Raw genomic sequence first — 21,279 nt, 5'->3', positions numbered from 1 at the left:
TACAGCCTCCCAGTGCTGGTTGCTGTAGACAGCCTTGTCTATAGAAAGCATTCAATTTGGAGCATGGAGTTTTAAAGAGCAGGAAGGATCCACAATCCATTTACATTACGATATTTGCAGGCTCCAGTGTTTTTTGTGCTTGATCCACATTAGCAATTGTAGTGAGTCATTTCAGCCAGTTATCATTTACCTGAAGGCTGAAAGTGAACAGCAAAGACATACTAAATGTGGATAAAGAAAGATTACACCACCTTGAAGAAAAACAAAAATGACGCAGACACATCATGTTTGTAACAATAAACTATTTTTTTTTTCATATTTACATCTGTACCTAATGTGCAAATTAATAATTTAAAGTAGTGTAAAACTCTTAAAGGAATAAAAAAATCATATCTTACAGTCCTAACATGGTGAGAGTCCATGAACTGGTCACATAGAAACAAAGAGGAGCAACACTGCAGTGTGTACAGGAGAGAGACAGAAGCGAACCGCAGTGGACATCCTTGGCCAGGACACACTTAGTTAAGGACAGCATGGTACATTATCCAAGCATCACCAGAACAAACGGCAACACAAACACTGCGTCTTTACAGTAGTCATGTCGAATGAGCAGAAAGCACTTGGAGGCCTGGGGTTTTAAAAACCCCCTTGATTGGTTAAAGCACTGATGATCACAAAGGCTTGAGGTGCTCTTAGCAGCAGGTGCTTCTTTTAACGGCCTCTAAATATGGAAGAAGAACAGACAATCTCACACTGGACCGGTGACACATCTATACTGCAGGTCACCACATAGTGCTAATAGCATGATTGCACATTGTGTTGTGTGTGTAAGGGGGGGAAGAGACACGTAATCACACTTCAGACAAATATGCATCGGCCTGCTCTCACTATCCACAATTCTTCTCATCTAAGACATTTACCAATTAGAGTAGTTGACAGGCGACTCAGAAAAACACACCATAAACACTGCATATTTGAGAAGCAATTCATCATATGCACATTGTTCAGTGTTTGGCACGAAAAACATTTTTGAAAATTTGAATTGCAATTTTTTTTAAGAAGCCAGTTTGGCAGTGCTTGTGGTCATTAAGAGATTGACTACGGGCAGAAATGTTAAGTGATATCTTACACAATAGATTGTAAGACACAAAAGAGTCCAATTCTGACACAGCAAACCCTTTGCACCGTGTTAAGAACAAAAGGTACACTTAACAAATGAGATAGTTTTACATTTCATCCTAATCCAACATTACAATCTATAATGCTTATACATTTTAATTCCTGTAGTTCAAATTTGCTTACAAAAGCACACCGTGACAATCCTTTACAATTTACAAGACACAGTTAACCTACAGTAACTATATTATTGGTGCATAGACAAAATTGGGAGAGGGTGTAGCAAAAATCACCAATTTATTGCTTTAAAGTCTAATATTAATCTCCCATTAATTTTTTTTTGATTGCAAAACAACTACAAATTTTCCACAGAGATTTTGAAGAACCAAGCAGAGGTATTGCATTCAAACTGATTAAAAGAGCTAAAATGTTCTCTCCTGACGAGATTTAAATATTTTGTACTTTGAAAAATAAAGAACTTTCCCTCACATCAAGTTACATCACAGAGAGATGACTTTTACTCTAAAACAAGTAAAAGACTAAATTCAATGAGACAGAAAAAGAAAACAAAATAAGCACAATGTCTGGCCAAAGCTGCTCACCGTTTCAAGTTCTGCTTCCCCATCATAAAGTAATAATCTTTAGTAACAAGGGAAGGGTGACAGGAATACAAGAGCATTCTTCAACAAAATAAGAAAATGTTTGCCATCACGTTGTTTTAAATGCAGAGTGCAGATGGTGTCGTTCCCTCAGTCTCCTGCGGCCTTGCTGACAAGTGGCTGAAGTGGTGGTGATGGCTATGCAGGCCTCTGCACTTTGCTCTCCCTCTCCCTGCGTTTCAGCTCCTCTCTGTAGCAGTAGGAGCAGTAGTTGTCTGTCTCTGGCCTACCGTAGAAGGAGCAGTTCTCCCTCTTGCAGCGGCGCTGCTGAAAGCAGTACAAAGGGCTTCCAGAGCTCCGCCCTTTGGTTTTGTCTTGGTTGAGCCAGGTGTGAGACGAGTTGTCATCATCAGCAAACTCCAGGCAGTCCTGAATGTCTCCCGCATCGAATCCATTGGTGTAAGTGTGGGACTTGTGTTCTCCAGGCATGTTGTAGGACAGGGTCTCTATGGTGTTAACAGTGCGCACCCCTGACAAGCGAGCAGGGCTGTAACTTTGGGAGGAGAGTGTGCGGTTCTGCTGGGGGTATGTGGCACATGTCTTTAGGGTGCCCACCACTGGCTTATAGGGGTCATCCTGGAAGATGGAGGATTGCATGTTGACATCTTGTAAGTGAATCACGCTGTGCCTCTGGATGGGCGGTGTATGGCTGTAGTTGGCAGACACAGGAACAGGCCCAGGTCTTTTAGCACCAATACTGGGGGAGGAGTAAGGCGCAGGGGCTGGGGCTGGGTGGGAGACATGGTGGGAGACTGGTGGGGTGAGAGGAGGGACTGGGACAGAAACAAGAGGGGCTGCAGGGGTGGGACTATTCCTGCCCTGCATCTTGAGACCTAGGGGGTTCTGTGAGTTGTGGTTGTAGGTGTGGGTGTGATGTGGCAGGATGGGAGAGCAGCTCTCCGGAGGCGAACTGTCTGATCTCTCCCTCTGGAAGACACTCTCATGCTCAGGCTTTTTTGCAGCCATCTCATTAGTGGCAGGGGGCTTCTTCTCTGCCTCCTTTCTTTTTTGCTCCTGTTCCTGGCTGAAGCGCTCCTGGGCATTGGTTAGGTAATAGCTGATCATCTCCTCATGGAACTGATGTCGATGGCTAGTGAGGAGGAGGCCTGCGAAAATGAACTTGCGCTCCCCCTGCATGGCAGCCCGCAGGATGTTGAGGCTGAGCTTGACATCCGTGCTGTATTTCCAGTTCTCCAGGGTCTTGTCCCCTGAGACCCTCCCTGCACTGTCCTGTCTCTCAGTGGGGGAGGAGCTGGAGGGTCTGTCTCTATCTGTAGGGGAGGGGCTAGTGGCCTTCTCAGAGGAGGTGGAGCTGGCAGACTGGCCAGAGTCATCCTTGCTTCCCTTGGTTGTTTTGGACTCCTTCTTCTTTGCCTTTTCCCCTCCATTCTCCCCATTACGACCTGAGCCAGAGTTGGATTTGTTCATTTTGCCATGCACGAGGCCACCCAGACCTCCCATGTTCTTCTTCAGCTTGATTCCCAGGGTTTTGCTAAAGCTACCTAGTTTGTTAGCTACAGAATCAGCCCGGCTCTTGTCTTTGTCTTTGCGCTGTTTGTCTTTGTCCTTTTCCTTGCTGGGCTTGCCGGTGTTGACGTTGGAGTTGCTGCCGACAGACTCGCGGTCAGAGTCCATGGACTCAGCTAGAGACTGGACATCCTCACCTGCAGAGGCTGTGGGAGACTCTGGCTGAGCCAGGGGAGCCTGAAAATAGACAAACGTACAAATACAAACAGTGATGAAGAAAATACAGACCACTGAATAAGCCATGTCACTTTTCATAATGCTTTGGTTGAAAAAATATATCTAGTTGACCAGTGGAGAACTTAAAAGATTCCCAGTGTAAAGAACAAAAGTCAAAAATGTACTTTATTTGTTTTTTTTTGTATGATTCATAATCAGCACACACATGGATGTCTGAGATAACTGCATTCTGACAGCAGGTAAAACTGATTGATTGGACAAGAACATCTGGAGTGGAGTCTCTCCAGAGCTAAATTAACCATGACAAACACAGCACACATGTGCCAAAAAAAACATACCCTTGTTTCAGATGGAATTCGGATCCATGTTACATTCATGTAGTTGTGCAGCAGGTTGAGTTTGGCCTCCAGAGACAAGATAAGACTGTGGATGAACATGTTGATTGTTAACCACTGGTATATATGTAACAGAGTTGACATTTAACAAATGTTTTTCCCTAAAGACATATTATATGACTGAATAAAGAAACATTTATATAATTTCAAACATACAGAAACCTGCTCCATTACAGTATATCTATAGAAGAGCCCCTTACAAATAGTATACATACAATTAATAAAGGGTTAAATCGAGAGGTGATGTAATGGAAGCATATTGAGCATCTTTTCTCTGTATACTGTATCTGCATTGTTCATACTGCAGCTTGTTCAAGGATAAGCTAACACTCTGACTGGCAGGAATGTAAAACAAGGACCCCTTACATAAACTCTTTCCTAAACTCAAAGAGGGTGTTGCTGCTTTAGTGAGGCCATGGATGACTGACGTGACTCACAATTTGTTCTCTCTCTGCTCACTCTTTGAAGCGACCTGAGCCTGGAGCCCATAATCAGGGTTAAATCCCCCACATACAGCCTTGTGGGTAGACTAACAGATCTGCCTTGGCTTGCAGCTTTTACTTTCCCACTCCTCGTGGGGTTGCTTTGGTAGTCAGCGCCTTTGTGTTCTTTGTTGATAAGCATCAACACATCTGCGGTGTACTACACAGGACTTACTTGGCGAGCTTGGTGTTATCATTGTCATCCCTCCCCCACTCCCAGTCCCTGCCAGGGTCCACGGCGAAATGGAGCGCCAGCAGCTTGTGCTCCGAGTCGGTCAGAGGGATAACAGCTGGAAGAGATGAGATTATAAGAGGGTTAGTTGAGTCTAGTTTTACCACCGGAGACCACAATGCACGCCACGCATTCTCACAAGGCCATCATGGTGTCAGATATAAAGTGACACTCAAATGACACACAAGAATAATGCCACGTTAATTATCCCAGATGCCTGTCAGTGCAGGGTAAAGTATACTGTGGGTGTATTCTATATGCCATCCACAGAGTTGATGAGTGTCACTCTCACTGACTCATTCAGACAGTGAAGGACCTTAGTTGGCAATGAAAAAGCGTTAACCTGGTTGCCTCTCCTATAACACAGAACTGGTCCTGTCCTGGTTTCGGTTCTCTAATCCAGTGTAACCAGTTTTTCTACTATTTTCATGAGGAAGAAAAATAAAGATCTGATTTATTACAACTTGGACTGTAGTTGTTGAGGCAGCGTTTGATCATATCTGTAATGCTAAATACAACTAAACAGCTATTAAATTGTGGTGAGACTGTTTTGTCAGCTGTTTCCAAGGTCAAGAACGAACTTTCAGTTTTAGTTTGGGTCTCATTTTCATAGTTGTGGCCATCATTTATTTTGTTTATGATAACGCTGCACTAACAGAGCAATTTCTGACTTTTGGGGGCAGGGCGACATTGCCACTATTTAGAGAAAAACCCCTAAGTGACCACACTTATTAACGTTGGTAATAATGTCTCACCGCACAAGAAGACAGTGTGAGCCAAACGACAGCAAGTATTTTTGGTCAAAATTGAACTAGTTCAATCTGTAAACTGTGAGGGAAGTTTACAACGGACAGTTTGGGTCATTTCCGTTTTGTCCTCCAAATACGTCTGACTAAACTGGGACTTTGTTTTAACTCCTACAGTTAATGATTGTTATGACTATGACCGTTCCTCCATAGTTCCCATATCTCAACAGTTAACTTAGTAGGAACAATGTTATTATTACCAATACAAATGACAACCAAAACTATGGAAATGAGACCTAAGTACTATACTTATAACCAGTACTAGGAGCAATGGTTGTCTGATTTTTTTTATTTTTATTTTTTTACAAGGAGCTGAATGCTTCTACAGCTGATCAGGGCTGTACATGATGATTCGGTTTAGTAATAGAGTGCAATCAGACATAGCATTGCAGGATAAGAGCAGGAGTGCTGAAATAATTTCATTCATCCTCTTCTGATATGATCAGCTTTTTACAAGCAGGAAAAGGTTTTCAACATTAATGACTGGACATAGAACATAAAACAGACACCCACCCGGGCTTCCTCTCGTGGGAGGCGTGCTTACAGTATGTGCACAGTGCGGCCACGTACGTGCTTGTGTAAGTGCATGGCTGCCTTTCCAAACAGGAGTGTGGAGGACTAGCTGGACCCCACTGGCCCACATGACAGCTCTCCTCAGGCTACGTAGTGTGGGGGGCTGTTGTTCACATGACTGCAGAGAGAGGCAGGCTGTTCAAGTCGAGGACATTCCAGCCTTCGCTGTCAGCCCCAGATGGAAGATACAGTCTCCTCCCTGCCTCATCAATTCTTCCACTGCCAATAGGCTGAGCTCTCTGCAGGCGTCACAGAGACACAGACACCAGGAGCAATGGCCACTCCTGTGTCCCTCATGAAACTGCAGGTCAAATCCTCACTCTGTCCATCTTTAGTGTCTTCTTGAGTACCTCTGCGTATGTGCAAAGTATCAAAATGCTGTCAAAATACTGGTACATGCATTGTGGTGATGCCTCTCATTCTTCAAACAGAATTAGTGCAGCCACACCCACACTTGGACATTTAACACTGATAACATGACCACTTATTTGTATCTGATACCAATAGTCACTAAGCAAACAAATTCCATCAGCTGAGTAAATACATCACTAATAGCATTGCTGACAAATAAGGCCTGTCCAGAAATCTGTCAAGAGATGTCAAGGTTGCCTCTGCGTCATACCTGCAAATTACAATGTACTTTAAAAAGGAATGACTAATGCCTGTAGCACAGCCTGGCCACAGTGTCAAACAGTAATGAGAGCAGTTGCACGGCAGCCCTGAAATCTGAGCGAAGAGGAAGAGAGAAGAAAAAGGTTTCTTAAAAAAAAAGAAAAAAGGTATTGCTTAGAACCGGCTTTCCCAGAAAGATACACACACACACACACACACACACACACACACCACACAACACACACACACACACACACACACACACACACACACACACACACACACACACACACACACACACACACACACACACACACACACACACACACACACACACACACACACACACACACACACAGAAACAGAAACAGAGGACAGTGAACTAGCTCCCACTCGCTTCCCACTCGGGTCATGCAGCAGGCAGCGGAGGTCTGTGAGGTGGCGTCCTGGCTCCCACGATGCAGCTGTCCTCCTTTCTCGCCATTCCAAAGTGCTGTGTGCTGTTGTTCCCACTTGGGCTCAGGCCAGATTCAGAGATTCAACACTGCCAATTGAGCTCTGGGGGACTAAAGTGTGCTGTAATGTATTTACTATCCCTGTTGGCAGCCTTGTTTTGCTGTCCTTGAATGACCGATTCCCATAGCTTACGCCTCGATGACATCATAGCTCTCCATGGAATGTGAGCTGTGTACTCAGCAACGTAGCTGCTAGCTCGCCTCGCCTTGCTGTTTGCATCTTTGATTTTTTTTTTTGGGGGGGGGTGGTACAAAATTTTAAGGAAAAAGGGGGGAGGAAACCTGGGTGTAACCTGTGAGGAAACAGCTGTTGGAAATGAGGTAGATAACCTTTCTAAGCATTATATCACTGGTTCGACTGGAATTAATTTCTTTGCCTGGTCTATTTTTTGTTTGTGCACAATGAGCACCTCAAGTATACCATTCCATTTGTCATGAGAGCAAAATGAGTGCATTCTCTCCCATCTTTTACTCCCTTCAGAGAACAAAGTCACCCATTACAAGCTTTTATTCATAGCAGTAACACTGAGCCAATGTTTCCTCTGTTTTGTGATTCAAGAACAATTTGTACTGTCTGGAAAATGAACAAATTTGAATTCCTGACTTTGGTCACTCTGCACAGCTGCAGATTTAAAGGGCCCAATTCACCAGAGTAAACAGCAGTCATGCATATAAACAAGCCAGAGCTTTTTGCCACAGAATTTAACACCGGAACCATGGTGGTAATTACAAGAGCATCACATTTGAAGTAACACACAAAACCACAACAAATAACCTTTTAATTCTTATTGCCATATTGATTTAATTATGCTGACTGGCTGGTGAGTAATACACTGGGTGTCTTTAATAGATAGAGGAATGAAACCCAGCCAGAGCTGGGTGGTTACACCACACTGTTATGTAGGTGGTCTTTGTGAAAAAGACGACCATTTACTTCGTTGAAATAGGTGTTACAGGGTTGATGATGGGATGCCAAAGAAAACCTGGAAGTGTTTTGGTATTGGGACCAGAGCTTGAAATAGCTCCAGACTTTTCCAGAGGGCTAGTTCCCCTCATACGTTGTTTAACCACAGGAGCACAAACAAGCTGATAAAAGACATGGCCAGCGGCGTCTACTGAGGAGCCAGTCATTATCACACAGCAGGTGAGGAGCAGCGGGTTGATAGAAAACATACCTGTGTGGACAGAACTCTGAGTTCACCTGACTACCTTACTCAGAAAAAACACATGACTGCTCTTTTGGGATGTGCTCTGAAAAAAAGAGAAATAAAAGAAAGTCTTGGTCCTTTGCAATAACCCCTGACTTAGGTCACCCCTCCCCTGTTACTTATTCACCATCCACCATCAATATAGCCCCAGCAGCCATGCAAGCAGGCCATAAAAGGGGCAGCAGCGTGATGTGTCAGTGTGATTTAGAGTCAGGTTCCTGGGAGGGACTGTGCTATAATCTTCCATACAGCGGGCCGAAGAAAGAGCCAGTATTCTAACCCGGCCTCTGGCACCTGAACACACACAGGGCCAACAGCCCCTCCGATGCTCTTCGCTGGGGGAAACCGAGAGCAACCCTCCACCTGAGACATCCACACAGTGGCCTGACTGTCAGGAGAGAGGGTGGGTATATCGGGGCCCCAGCAGCCCGGGACCCTGCCCATATGTGGTGATGTGGTGAGGGCTTAGGAGCCGGCTGGGTCTACTCTGCCCTAATTGGCAGTGGGAGATTAGATCTGCCTGTCTGTCTGGCATCTGTTCAGAGATACAAGCTAGTTTGGCAACATTGTTTCTAGAAATTCAGAAATGATAAGAAAATGTGACATGGAGGTTCAGAAATAGCATACAAAAACATAAAAGTACAGAAATAATAACCAGAGCAGCATGGATTTGTGTCATTTCTGTGTAATATGATTCATCACATGACATACAAGCGCACTACACCAAGTGTACAAGTGTTTTCATAATATCCTGGAGAGAGATTGCAGACAAAACGCACTCTGATCCTATCACAGGACACAGTGTACCAGAATGAAAAAGTACAGTCATCCAGTGGTGTTGTGATCCAGCTACAGCGGGTTCTTTGGACTTATGCACCATCTGGTGGCCAAAAAGAGAATCCCCTCGACCACACTGAAACACTCAAATAAAAGTGGGAGTGTGGAATAGTTAGAAACTGTGGAGAAGGCTGCATTTGATGAGCTGCTGGTATTAAAGGGAATGGCTTCAGGGCAGAGATGACGGGTTAGTAATCATGTCTGCTAGTCTGCAGTGGTTGTAACCTGACTTAATAACTAGGTTGGTGTTTATAGGCCAAGAATAGGACCTCACAGACCATGAAAAGCACAAGAGAAAGAGAAAGAAAAGGAGGAAATCAGATAGAGGAAGAGAGAAACAGTTTGCGTAAATGTGTCTGTATGTGAGAGCGAGAAAGAGTCAGAGAGACAGATTTGGCCGGCTGCCCACGCAAATGACAAGCGAGTTCCACCCACTCAGTTAGAAAGAGAAGAGTGCCGTGACTACTAAGACTTGGTTGTCAAGGAGATCCACTCCATGTGAGGATTACTCTGACCTCAAGAATAAGCAAAGCATCCGGAGTGGGAACGCTGGCATCTGAGTGGGCAAACAGGACATGAAAAAGAGTTGTTCAACAAAAACGGAAAATCAACAGTCACTTGCCACAACATAACCCAATCCATGAGCTCCACACAGCACCATATCACAAATTCCTGTGAAAAAAGTATATATAGACACGCCCACTATAACAAACTATGTTCAACTAACAGCAACTTCAAAGAGAGAAACTGTTGATGCACAGGACAGTAACTTAACAGTGTAAATTATTTGGTTGATGCTCAGTCAGTCAGAAGAAGGAGCCACTGTCCACTTTCTCCCTATGCTGACCGCTCCCTGGTTCCTGCTGCCAACTGGCCTGTTTTAATAATGGATCACAGGTAATTAGACTGCCGTCTCATACATTATTCACCTCTAGCAGGACAGGCAGACCACTCGCCCTCTCTCTGCAATCTACCCACCAAGTTGAAAGCAAAGTCTGTTTGCACATTATTGCACATAACAGCAGGTGACACTTTGGATTTCTAACAGAAGGTCAATATAAAGTCCATATTCCAGATCTCAACCTGCCAAGGTCATCCAGCTTTTCTATCAGGTCACTCCTGGGATTTTTGTGTCGATGCTTACCTTGCTCTCGCTGCTGGTCTCTCTGCTCCATGGACACCAGCGCGGAGAAGTGAGCCTGATCATAGGCCAGAACCAAAGGTGAGCAGTGGCAGCGGCTTGGAGGCACCTCCAGGGGCAGATAGAGTCCTCCAAATGGGATGGGAGCAAACGCTGGAATTCAGTGATAACACCAACTTTAGTGTCATTTCTTTTGTTTATCCTTCTACAGTGTAAAAGATGGAAGCAAGATAGAGTCTACCTTCTCCTCCTGAGTCTCTGAGCATTGTGTCGGCCACCACTACAATCGGTCTGCGTAACACGTGAGCCAGCACAAACACATGGAACTCCTCCAGACTCTCATAGACCGGATCCTCTGAGTTATCCACCCTGCACAAAACAAACAAACAAAAAAAGGCACATAACACTGAGGGATCATGGGATACTATGACAATTTCCTGAATTGATTGATTGACTGACTGATTCAAGCACATTTTTAGCCAGAGTAGTAAATGCACATCCTAATCATGCGCCTGCACACTGTCTAATCTGATCCCCTTGGATCCATTTTGGCCTCTGGCTACCTTTAACAGACCCAACAATAATGTACAAAGCTGAGTGACAAAGAAAGAGGGAGGTAGGGAAGAAAAAAAAAGCAGAGGCAGAGCTCTCAGGCATGCAACCACCAGGGAACCAGAGGATGTGCAACAATTGAGTTGTCAGCAACACAAACAGCCACGCCGCCAAATTTACTCTAATAAAGAGCCTCTTAATATGTGAATCCCACTGATCCTATTTAGGGGCTCATCTCACACTAGGACCATCAAACATCCCTAACCTGATTACTGTATTACAGTCAAACTCAATGGAGAGGTTAAAACTACCAGACTAAATGAGCAAATTATGCTGTTTAATGAGTTATTAGCAGTGATAAAGGGCTTCGTGCTGGACGAGTCAGGGCTGGGAATACAGTGCATTTATGTAAAAAGTCAATACACAGACTCAAAAACATGCTTCAGTGGCATTTCATTGAAATAAACTTAATCTCTCTCTGTTCATCAAAGTTGTTTTTTTTCTCTTTACCAGATCAGACAGTAACACCTGGGTGTGTGCATATGAGAAAATATGTATGTTTATATCAGTGAAAATGGAAACAAGAGAAAAACCACACAGGGTTTCTGTGCGTAGAAGGAGGAAACCAAAGTTAGTTTCCAATCTGCCTCTGTAGCCTGAGATAAACTCACTCGTACACTTGTTTATGCAACAGGAGGAAGGGAGGGTTGTGAGAATCACATCACCTGCTAAAAGTAACCCACAGCTCAAGGGAAGGCTGTTGGAGGCTGCTGCAGCCAAAATGATTAATACTGAAGGCAGCCAGTAGATGGCACAGTACCACGTGTGAGCTTCAGTTGTTATTAAATCAAGGAAGCAATTTGAAAGAGCAACAGTCCGAGTGGGAACAATGAGTTTCCCTGACAAATCCATCTTAGCGAGAAGGTCACTTTTGTTTTAATCACAGGTCTCCTTCTGTGTCTCATTGTATAAGTCATTAAAAAAACAGCAGGAGCGTCGTAAATGTGTGATGTGGGATGAGAGCTGCACAAGTCCACACTGTGGCTCTGCTGTTCTGCTCTCCGTCTCACATTATGGAGCAAACAATGACAGATTCTGGTTAAATAAATGTAATATGTGTGCTGTCTTAGGAGTCCAGAGTGTGTATGCTTGCAGGCTTTTTTCAGGGGATAAGTGTGTGCTTGAGTCATACAGCTTACCCTCCACTGGTGTTGCCGTTTTTGCTGAGGTGAGTGCGAGGCTCACTGGAGGCCAACTTCAGCAGCTCGTTCCACTCTCTCTCCCACTCCTCCTCGGTGTATACCAGCCCTGACTGTAGACACACACACAAAAATGGAAACTCTGGTGGACACGTGCTCATCCTCTCCCACATAGTCCCCATTATCATTCCATGTGTCTATTTCTATCTGTTTCTACGAGATTGTTTCCTTAAGCTCTGTGTGGCTGCATGTGTGTATTTTTTGTCGTGTTTTTATGTTAATGAATAGTTTAAAAAAACAGACAGACAGGAAAATGGCTAATTAATAAGAGAAAGATGTTTAGCATGCCACAAATGTCCCTGGCCAGACTCAAACCATGACACCGCCTTTACATGTGATGCGTCTTAGACCACTGGTCTACCAGGACGCCCTGGGCATTTTTAAAACATAAGCATCTGGACTACTTCTTTGCCTGAGCTATCTTTGGTGACACAATTTGTCTAATAGATTGGAAAATACTTTAATCCAAGAACGTCAAGAGAAGGGAAAGAAAGTGAGGATGATTCAACAGCATTACCAGCACTGCTACTAATGCTCACTTGGTATAATATAGTAGAAAGTCCAAATGTTGGACCCAGCAAGTAAGCTAAAATGAGCTCTTATTAATAAAAGGTTACAAGTGGCTCGTCCCTCCACTTGCTCATATGGATTTCTTAACGTGTCATTAATGAAAGAAGATGTGATGCATTTAGGAGGTGTGGTGCGCTAAGATGGACACGCTCCCAACCTCCTTGTTCTGTTGGGTTTGCTGCCACCTCCACCTCCTCTTCAGAGCGTCTCTCTCCGCTCCGCTCTTCATCATGGTGTACAAAGATTTCCTCAGCATCAGGTCTCTGTCGTGGAAGCCCCACATCCCTGATCAACACAGACACAAACAATTGTTAAAGTATATTTAGACTGAGAACGTAAATCAACTCTGCAATTAGAGGGCCGAAACAAGAGGCTGCAATTCGAAACTACACAAAACTATACAATTATGTTTCAGTCATTCTGAAATGACCTCAGCTCTTAAACTTCATATCTAAAAATGTCTTTCATCACTCATCAAAGGGCCTTAGTTGTCTGACTGTCAGTGCAGATTACATTAGCTCTGGTGCCTCTAACCCCAACACCTCCTCACACTGGGGAGTCAACCATCTCCTTCAACATGGACCTGAATATCCTGTCCTCCCCCAGACCTTGCAGCTGACAGTCTACTGCAATCTATAAGTCATTTATCCTCCTCTCTCCAACATTCGTTTCCTCTTCCATTCCTTCTTTCTTACTGCTTCCTCCGGATTCAGTGGCCGTGATGCACCACTGACACTGTATGCAGCTCGCTGGTTAAAGCAAAAAAATATGATGGATGTTATAGTCAAACTGTATGTTAAGTATAGTGTACATGAGTAGCTCACCTAAAGAGGCAGCATGCAGAAGGCAGTTTCCGTCCCCTGTGGTGGCCAGAGGAAGCAGTTTCTTACAGCTGGTGCACATGGTGGACCACCAGTTCAGACGACCTGCACACACAATATAATGAGTGCATCAAAATGGATGTCCACAACTAAAAAGTATTTCTGTACAAAACTGAGAAACAGGTGGGAACGAGCAGATTCCAGCACAATGCTTTAAAACTGAAAAAGAGCTTGGTGGTCAAAGATGGATTTTCGGTCCTCTCTATACTGCTGACTATCTAATAAAGGCATGAAATAAAAGAAAGATTTGTGTACTATTGTGTCTAACTGGGCTTTACAGGGCCAAGACAGCATTGGCTTTGCAGATAAGGGAAAAAATTAAATAAAACTTGGTGGAGGAAATCCCTGATAGACCCCCAGATATATATGAATTACAATAGTAAGAATAACAGAGTTCAACTGTAAGTTTATAGTACGACAAATTTGAATGTAACAAGACAGATAGATATAAAGATAGATATAGACATAGACAGATAGATAGATTGATAGATAGATAGATCGATCATTATTGTCATTGCAAGTATACAATGAAACAGATAAATAGATTGATAGACAGATAGATAGATAGATAGATAGATAGATCGATCATTATTGTCATTGCAAGTATACAATGAAACAGATAAATAGATTGATAGACAGATAGATAGATCGATCATTATTGTCATTGCAAGTATACAATGAAACTCTGTTTGAGCAGTCCAATCCAATTGCAGCATAAAAATATAGAATATAAAATATACATTACACTACCACACACACGCACAAGACCAAACACATCTCACCCATATCCATGACCAATTACACATTCATACCCATACTCATAAAAACTCTAAAATATGTGCTGAATAATAAAATGAATAAAATAAAAATAAATATATAAATAAGGGGCAATGAGACATGACAGTTAACAGTTCATTATTGCACAGAGTGAATTATTAAAAAGAGTCAGGAAAGGGGGTGCAGGCAGGTAAACAGAAGAGGCAGTTTGTGGGGGTTTGGTCGGTGTGTTACCTGGCGAGGCAGCTGGATTCACAACGTCACAAAATCATCGGGTTTCAAGTTATATGCTTTTGTCTGAACCAGTGGTGGTTCAGACCAATCAGTGTTGTGAATACAGTCTCACAGTACCACTAACAATTATTAGCCAACAAACATGATTAGCCTCAATGGCTGAACTTTGAAGGCGATGATTAGCTTGGTCCATACTGTATGTTTGCACCAAACCTAAAAAATGCAGCAGTCTCCCACCAAAAATCACTGAATATCTTCCTCCTCAGTACAGTATCACCAGTTTTTGCTCCATCACCGCCCTGCCTGTGTCCCTGAGGGAGAGAGGACTGCTTCACAGCCCAGGGCACTGCACACTGCTTTACTGCAGTCAGCCTCGCTGCTCTGAGCCTGGGGTGATCCGACTGCATCATTTATTTAACAACAGTAAACACAGAGGAGGCTCTGAATGATTTACCCCTCAGTGTATATTGGCTGAAAATGCAGATGTTTTTGCATTTCTCCTTTTGGAGATCTTGAATTTGCTTCACATGTTAGATATCAAAGTTATTTTTCTAGAAAGACTGACTACTATTCCATCCCAGTGTGTTTATTGAAGTTACAGTCAAAAAAGGTCCATATTCAGTGTGCATAGACTTTTGTGTATGGAATTCAACCACTCAAAGTGAGGCAAATACACAACTGTTTTTTTATTTTATTTTTCCTTGATTGCAGAGATGCATATTTTATAGAAGTGTTTCAGCTGTGGTGTTACCCACAGTTTATGATGCATATAATTTGGATAAAATGTATGACAGTGTTGAGATTTTAAGACTGTATATCCTTCACTTATTACTAAAATATCAGATTCACCATCTGGTTGGTTTATTCGCTGTTAAAATGTACTCATAAGATTAGTAGGACATCCTGTCTCTTATATGTTTATGAAACACATAGTGGTGGAGGTCAATATATTTAATACTTCGAATATTCTTCCTAGTTGATCCCACATCCTGAACAGAATTAGCTGAAAAGGCTGCAGTCTCAGTGTTGGAAGATTTGAAATATCCTAACTCAGTTTCTCTCTGTAAGTTCAAAGCTTCAGCTGGGAGATGAATCCTTTGGGATCCTGGATGCTTTGAATTAGTTGTTGTTGTCTTACTTCCAGATGATGCAGCTACTCTGATCTTCTCAGTCTCTCTGTTTTACTGTCGGTTTCACTCTGAGTCTCTACCTCTCTATCTGAATTATGGACTTTTACTGGCAAGTCTCTCTGTTGCTGCTTGTGCATTTCAGTGTAATCTAAATAAAAAATATGGTGAAACATACAAGATTCTGTTACATATCTCATATCAGTAGTAAGAATACAATAATTGCTGAATAATATTATATCCTACTCACCAGCCTGCTCCAGAGCCATCATGGTGGACTGCTCTATCAGGTCTCTCTCGATGAAGCTCCTGAAATCCTCGCTGTACACGCTGAGGTCTGGTAGCTGGAATGTGTAGATGGGCATCTCAAGAGGGAACTGCTCACTGGTACAGTCATTGGCCACCTGTAGCCGTGCCAGGGAGACGATAGCAGAGCTGGCGTGGGAGATCCCGCGGGACAGACGCTTCTCTGAAGAGGAAAAGAAAGGACAGTTGAATAGATGCGTGGGAAGCAACTGAAGAGAAAGGAAAACTTTTGTAGTCATTCGTGGTGGTAATATTTTGTTGCGATGTCTGTGTTACCTTGTGCATTGTCCTCCTGCTTTTGTGCACACGGCCTGTCGATCTTGCTGACATGGGTGGGTGTGTCACGTGTCTCTGGCTGCTTGTAGTAGCGGCCCTCATTGAAGACCTGTGGCAGGTTGGCAGTGTGGACCTGCCTGAGCTCCTCATAATCATTCAGAGCAGCACTGAGGTCCCAGTTTTTACCTGTGGGACAGAACAAATTATGCTCCTGATGTACAATAACACCTTCATTTTTTTTTTAAACTGACTTTCACTGAAAAATATTCAACATTTTTAAAGAATTAGGGCAGCCTAAATATGATTTTCACTCAATGTCATGTTCCCACGCATCAAGAAGTTGCTCTGTTTCCTGGTGCAATCAGCACCCTGTTCACTGCAGTTTACAGTAAACAAAGTTATATCATGGTTAATAACTCAGAATATGCTACAGACAGCAGAAAGTGAAGAGGAAAAAAATAACTGCTGAGTTTACTGCATATAAGCAAGATAAATAACTGATAAAATAGTTATACTTAAAATACTATTTAAATCATCTGTTTTCTTTATAGTTTCATCTGTTTTTAGTAATTGAAATAAATAATGATCATTTCCATATTTTCATGAGTAAAAATAACAAGCCCCAACTATAATGTTATATATAGTTCATATGGGCCACATGGAACAAAGCTGAACAATGCTTTTGTCTGAGGAAAAAAATGCTGCATCATAAGGAGAATAATTAGAGGAGGATGGGTGGTGCCACAAAAATGAAGATAGTGAGGGGAGACAGATCCTTTAACAGAGTGACAGCAATATCCTGACGTGCAGGAGGGACCCACACATACACACATGTATGCCATGAACACCCACAGACACAGTTGTCTCCTCTGGCTCCTGTCTCTCTCACGGAAATCCCTTGCAGGTTTAAAGAGAAACAAGTCAGAGCCTTATTTTATCTCGGTGATGCCAGCGGATCTGTCTGCAGAACAGTCTTTTTAAAACTCACATTAACGCCTGCAAACATTCAGAGGGCCAAGTGTCTGGTATCTGCATGTAACTTGAGCATGTTCGTGAGACAGGGTCCATTAATGGATGCTCTGTGTAAGAGACCTGCAGGAAGTTGTTCTCTTTCCTCCTGATTCCCAGCCATGATGATCCTCTGCTGTCTGAACATGAAACCTGGCACCACTAATCGCTGTCTCTCACACCAATCAATGCAAAACTGATTCTCCTGTATGGATCTGAGTAGTCCGAACTGATAAAAGTCCAGACACATAACCACTCATCACCTAATGGTATTTAATGCTTCAATATTATCCTTCACTTTGTGTAGCATGGAGAGCATTGTTTCAGCTCGCTCCTTCATTTGTAATGGCTGTTGTCAGCAAAATGATCACTGAGAAATTCATCTGCCCAGTAAGACCATAGATTATCCACACCAGATCCATTAAAACACAGTAGCTCCACTGAATTCCTGCTTCTTAATTAGGAGGATTTTCCATACAGAGCTGCAACTAGCGATCATTTTCAGTATTGATTAATCTAATGATTATTTTCTCAATCATAGATTATTTGGGTGGTTCATAAAATGTAAATTGTGACAAATTAAGTCAGGACCTATGGTTAATATTTCAAATGGAAGAATCAAAACCCAGAGATACTTGGTTTATTATCATAAAGGAGAAAACCAGAAAACAATAACTTTTGGGAAGCTGGAGGCAGTGGATTTTTGTCATTTTTGCTCAAAGTTTTTTATACATTTTCTGTTGATTAATCGTTGCAGCTCTTGACAGTAGGAGAAAATCTTTGTGAGCATGTATTCTCTAAAACCTACCAGATTTAATTAAACAAAAACACCAAATTGTGATCATTAACTTAAATTTCTTGTGGAAATTAAAAAATTCTGATCTAGGGTTGGACGATGTCCAGGATTTGGACAATCGACGATCTTCAAAGCAAAAAATCGTGATGGCCGATGGCATCGGCGGGGGCGGCGATCGATCTAATAAGCGGCAACACAGAGCTTTGCTCTCGCAAGCGCTGCATTTACAGTCACTGTACGGTTTTTATTAACCTAACTGTGTTAAACTTACAAATCCCACCGCACGGGGTGTGTTTGACCAGCGAAACAGTGTCACACTCAGCTCCGACACTCAATCTGTCTTTTTCACGTGTTTATCTCTCTTCATTAGCAACTCCACACATGCTTTTCTTTTAGTACTTAAACAGTGATCGTGCCGTCAGCAGGTAATCAACTGAAAAACATAACATATAAACATAACTACGTTAATGGCACGGACATATTTATGATATTTAACACAAGTTACAATCACATTGTATATCAAACTCACCAGCCCAACTTCACCGGTCAAAAACCGAGTCACAATAAGCATAACCACCGAAGAAGAAATACAAAGTGTACTGCTGCTGCTAAAGCGCGCGATGAACACCCAATGATATAAACAGTAGGAAACAATAACATGTTTGAAAAATAGGAAAACTTCACACAGTCACACAAACACACACGCACTGTCACTCTAGTGCGCGCTCTTGCTCGTTCACTCCAGATTCCGGGAGAATACGTCTAATTTGCGGGCATATCAATATGCGGGACACTGCTGCCCACGCGGGCATCGGCACATCGCCGATGTGGTGCCCATCGGCGATGCCTGACAGCATCGTCCATCGGACCAACCCTACTCTGATCCAAGGCCTAAGAAAAAATACTGGTTGTCAATAAATGAGACCACAGAGGTCAAAACACATTCTTCAGTACATAAACCAGCCTCTAAGGGGAAGCACCAAATGAAGTCTGCCTGTCTGCCTCATCAAACCATCCTGACACAGACCAGAGGTCACAGAGCAGCTAATTGATGCAGGTCTGTAAAGCTAAGCTAACAAAGGGACTGAGGGGCAGCACGCATTAATACGACTGGCTGAAACAGGACATCCGGGGCCCCATGTCTGTCTTGTCTGAGTGCAGTCTTGTTTGGTGTCTGTTAGTGTCCCACGTATGCCCCCTGTGGCTTTCTGCCAAGGCAGAGCCAGAAGAAAAATGAGTGGGAGGGAGGGAGCGACAGACACCCAACACTTTAATTCTTTTATCAGACTAGACACCAGCTGCATTACACACACACACACAAAAAGTTTCCAGGACACACACGTACTGCTAACACTCTACGAGGATTTCATCCCCTAATGGATGCGTGATTAGTGCGATGCATTTATTCTTTTATTCCTGTACAGTTTTACAAAACTATAACTGCATTTAGAGTTCAGCATTTCTATATTGGAAAGATATTGGAAAGCAAATGCAAAAACAGAAGCATCACTTGCTCTCTCTGCATATTGATGCCTATTCAACTGACCATCGACCAGCTTTCTGTTGCCGTGTGCACTTTTGCTCTCCTGTGTTTTTTTTCTCCAAGTGGTACTATATGTAAGCTATACAAGTGCCAGCAGCACTCTGCTCATCAATGAGTTCCAATGAATGGGCACAAAGCTCTCTCCGGGGAGAGCACTCGTAAAACCGTCACACTGGCCTCTAAATCAGCAAGCTGGCTCACTGTTGCGGGCCCCTCTCCTCTCCACCCCTCCTTTGTTTCCTTTCTTTTCCTTTCCCTTCATTTCCTCTCATCCCCTCCACGTACTTCAGTGCAACCGCAGCACATCATAGAGCAGCTGATCAAAACAGAAATTCCCAAATATCAAATCCTCTATGTCATAATTTGTTCCCGGTGCTGCAGATGCAGGAGGTCTCTTACCTTCCAGCAGGTCTCTTGCCAGACCTGGTTCTGCCCCGGTGGACCGAACAAAGTCTGACAGGACCGCGTCCATGTCCAGAGTCATGTGATCATGTGTGTGCGCTGCCCAAGGTGCAGCGGAGGCCTTGGTGGACGCCAGCCTTCACGTTCTCATCTAGAAAAAAAGACAACAACGTATTGTTTTAACGGTAAAATCCACTTCAGCTACACTTTTAAAAACCCATCACTCACTCATGAGGAAACAGTTTCTGGATATCCCCTCTCCTATTTTAATCCCAGCCAGCAGTCTCCGCCTGCTTGTACTGATGTGTAATGCTTCATAGAGCTGATGGTTCATAGTACTGTGAATAGCACTCCACTCCCAGTGCTCCTCCCTCCTCCTGCTAACAGTCAGTCATAACACTATATCCAGCAGCACAGATGTAATATCAACAACACAGCCAGAGGTCGTACCCAGGACACACCTGCCTATCTCCAAATCCTTTGGCCTCTCCCCCATGATCATAACAACACTGACTCTCTTCCTGCCACGGAGTGTCAAATGGAGGTTTCTGGGTATGATCCAGTATCTTGAACCATATCTGGATTGGACAGTAAGTGAGGATGCCTGGTGACGGTTTTAGGAGCTGGGTGAATCACTGTGATGTTATTTAGTGTAATTGTTGCTGGAGAACATGGCTACATCATGGCTATTTAGCACTCAAACTCTAATGATCAACAAGCACTGCCTTGTTAAGTCATAAACAACACTTGTAAGGTGCACAAGCGTACACTCCCTAGGCCCATGGAATGAATGAGTCCATGCATATTTGTCATTCCACTTGAGGCTGTGTGGGTGCCAGAGGGGCGCAACTCAGAGCATTGTCAGTGAAGAAACAAACACCCACAGGTATGCAGCTCTGACACCAGACCTCTGTGTGTGGATCCAGGGATTTGAAGGCTGCTCAGGTCCATGGCTTTGACCTATTAGGAGTTAGAGCATGCTGGAGACATCTATTCTCTGCCCACGGCTCTCAACAGCAGATAGGCTCTAACTTTCAGCGTGCCACATGACATGACTATTAGACAGACACTCAGCTCTGGAAATAGGGCTGAAAACAAATGGTGTTGTTTCCTGTTTCCGAGGTTGAGAAATATTAGTGGATTTAGCAGAGCAATCTCAGATTTGACATGTCCTCTCAGTCAGCGTTATCGTCACGAGCATTAAGAGCTCACGAACACGGGGGGAAAAAAATAGCTGAGCACTGCTGCAGATTGTTGGCATCAGAGAG

At 43.4% G+C, this 21,279-nt stretch overlaps 1 protein-coding gene across 1 annotated transcript; it reads right to left on the bottom strand.

Moving 5' to 3' along the window:
• Nucleotides 1-344: 344 nt before the first annotated feature.
• Nucleotides 345-20,224, bottom strand: otud7a (OTU deubiquitinase 7A). Its single transcript, XM_062420161.1, has 11 exons — nt 20,009-20,224; nt 16,263-16,448; nt 15,931-16,149; nt 13,486-13,587; nt 12,819-12,946; nt 12,032-12,144; nt 10,522-10,649; nt 10,284-10,433; nt 4,532-4,646; nt 3,818-3,902; nt 345-3,479 (listed from the first exon to the last, which is right to left on the bottom strand). Exons 1-11 carry the CDS (start codon nt 20,091-20,093, stop codon nt 1,914-1,916), a joined length of 2,877 nt encoding a protein of 958 aa, XP_062276145.1. The 5' UTR covers nt 20,094-20,224; the 3' UTR covers nt 345-1,913.
• Nucleotides 20,225-21,279: the final 1,055 nt, after the last annotated feature.

This window comes from Scomber scombrus, chromosome 6 (genome assembly GCF_963691925.1).
Source record: "Scomber scombrus chromosome 6, fScoSco1.1, whole genome shotgun sequence".
Taxonomy (NCBI): Eukaryota; Metazoa; Chordata; class Actinopteri; order Scombriformes; family Scombridae; genus Scomber; species Scomber scombrus.
This window is presented reverse-complemented; position numbering and strand designations above follow the sequence as displayed.

Bases quoted from the DNA above. Each gene is read 5' to 3' on its own strand.
- otud7a (XM_062420161.1), bottom strand. From the start codon at position 20,093: ATGACTCTGGACATGGACGCGGTCCTGTCAGACTTTGTTCGGTCCACC. The intron at 13,588-15,930 runs GTGAGTAGGATA...TTGTGTGTGCAG, and splicing joins GATGGCTCTGGAGCAGGCTG to GTCGTCTGAACTGGTGGTCC. The intron at 4,647-10,283 runs GTAAGCATCGAC...CATCTCTTCCAG, and splicing joins AGACCAGCAGCGAGAGCAAG to CTGTTATCCCTCTGACCGAC.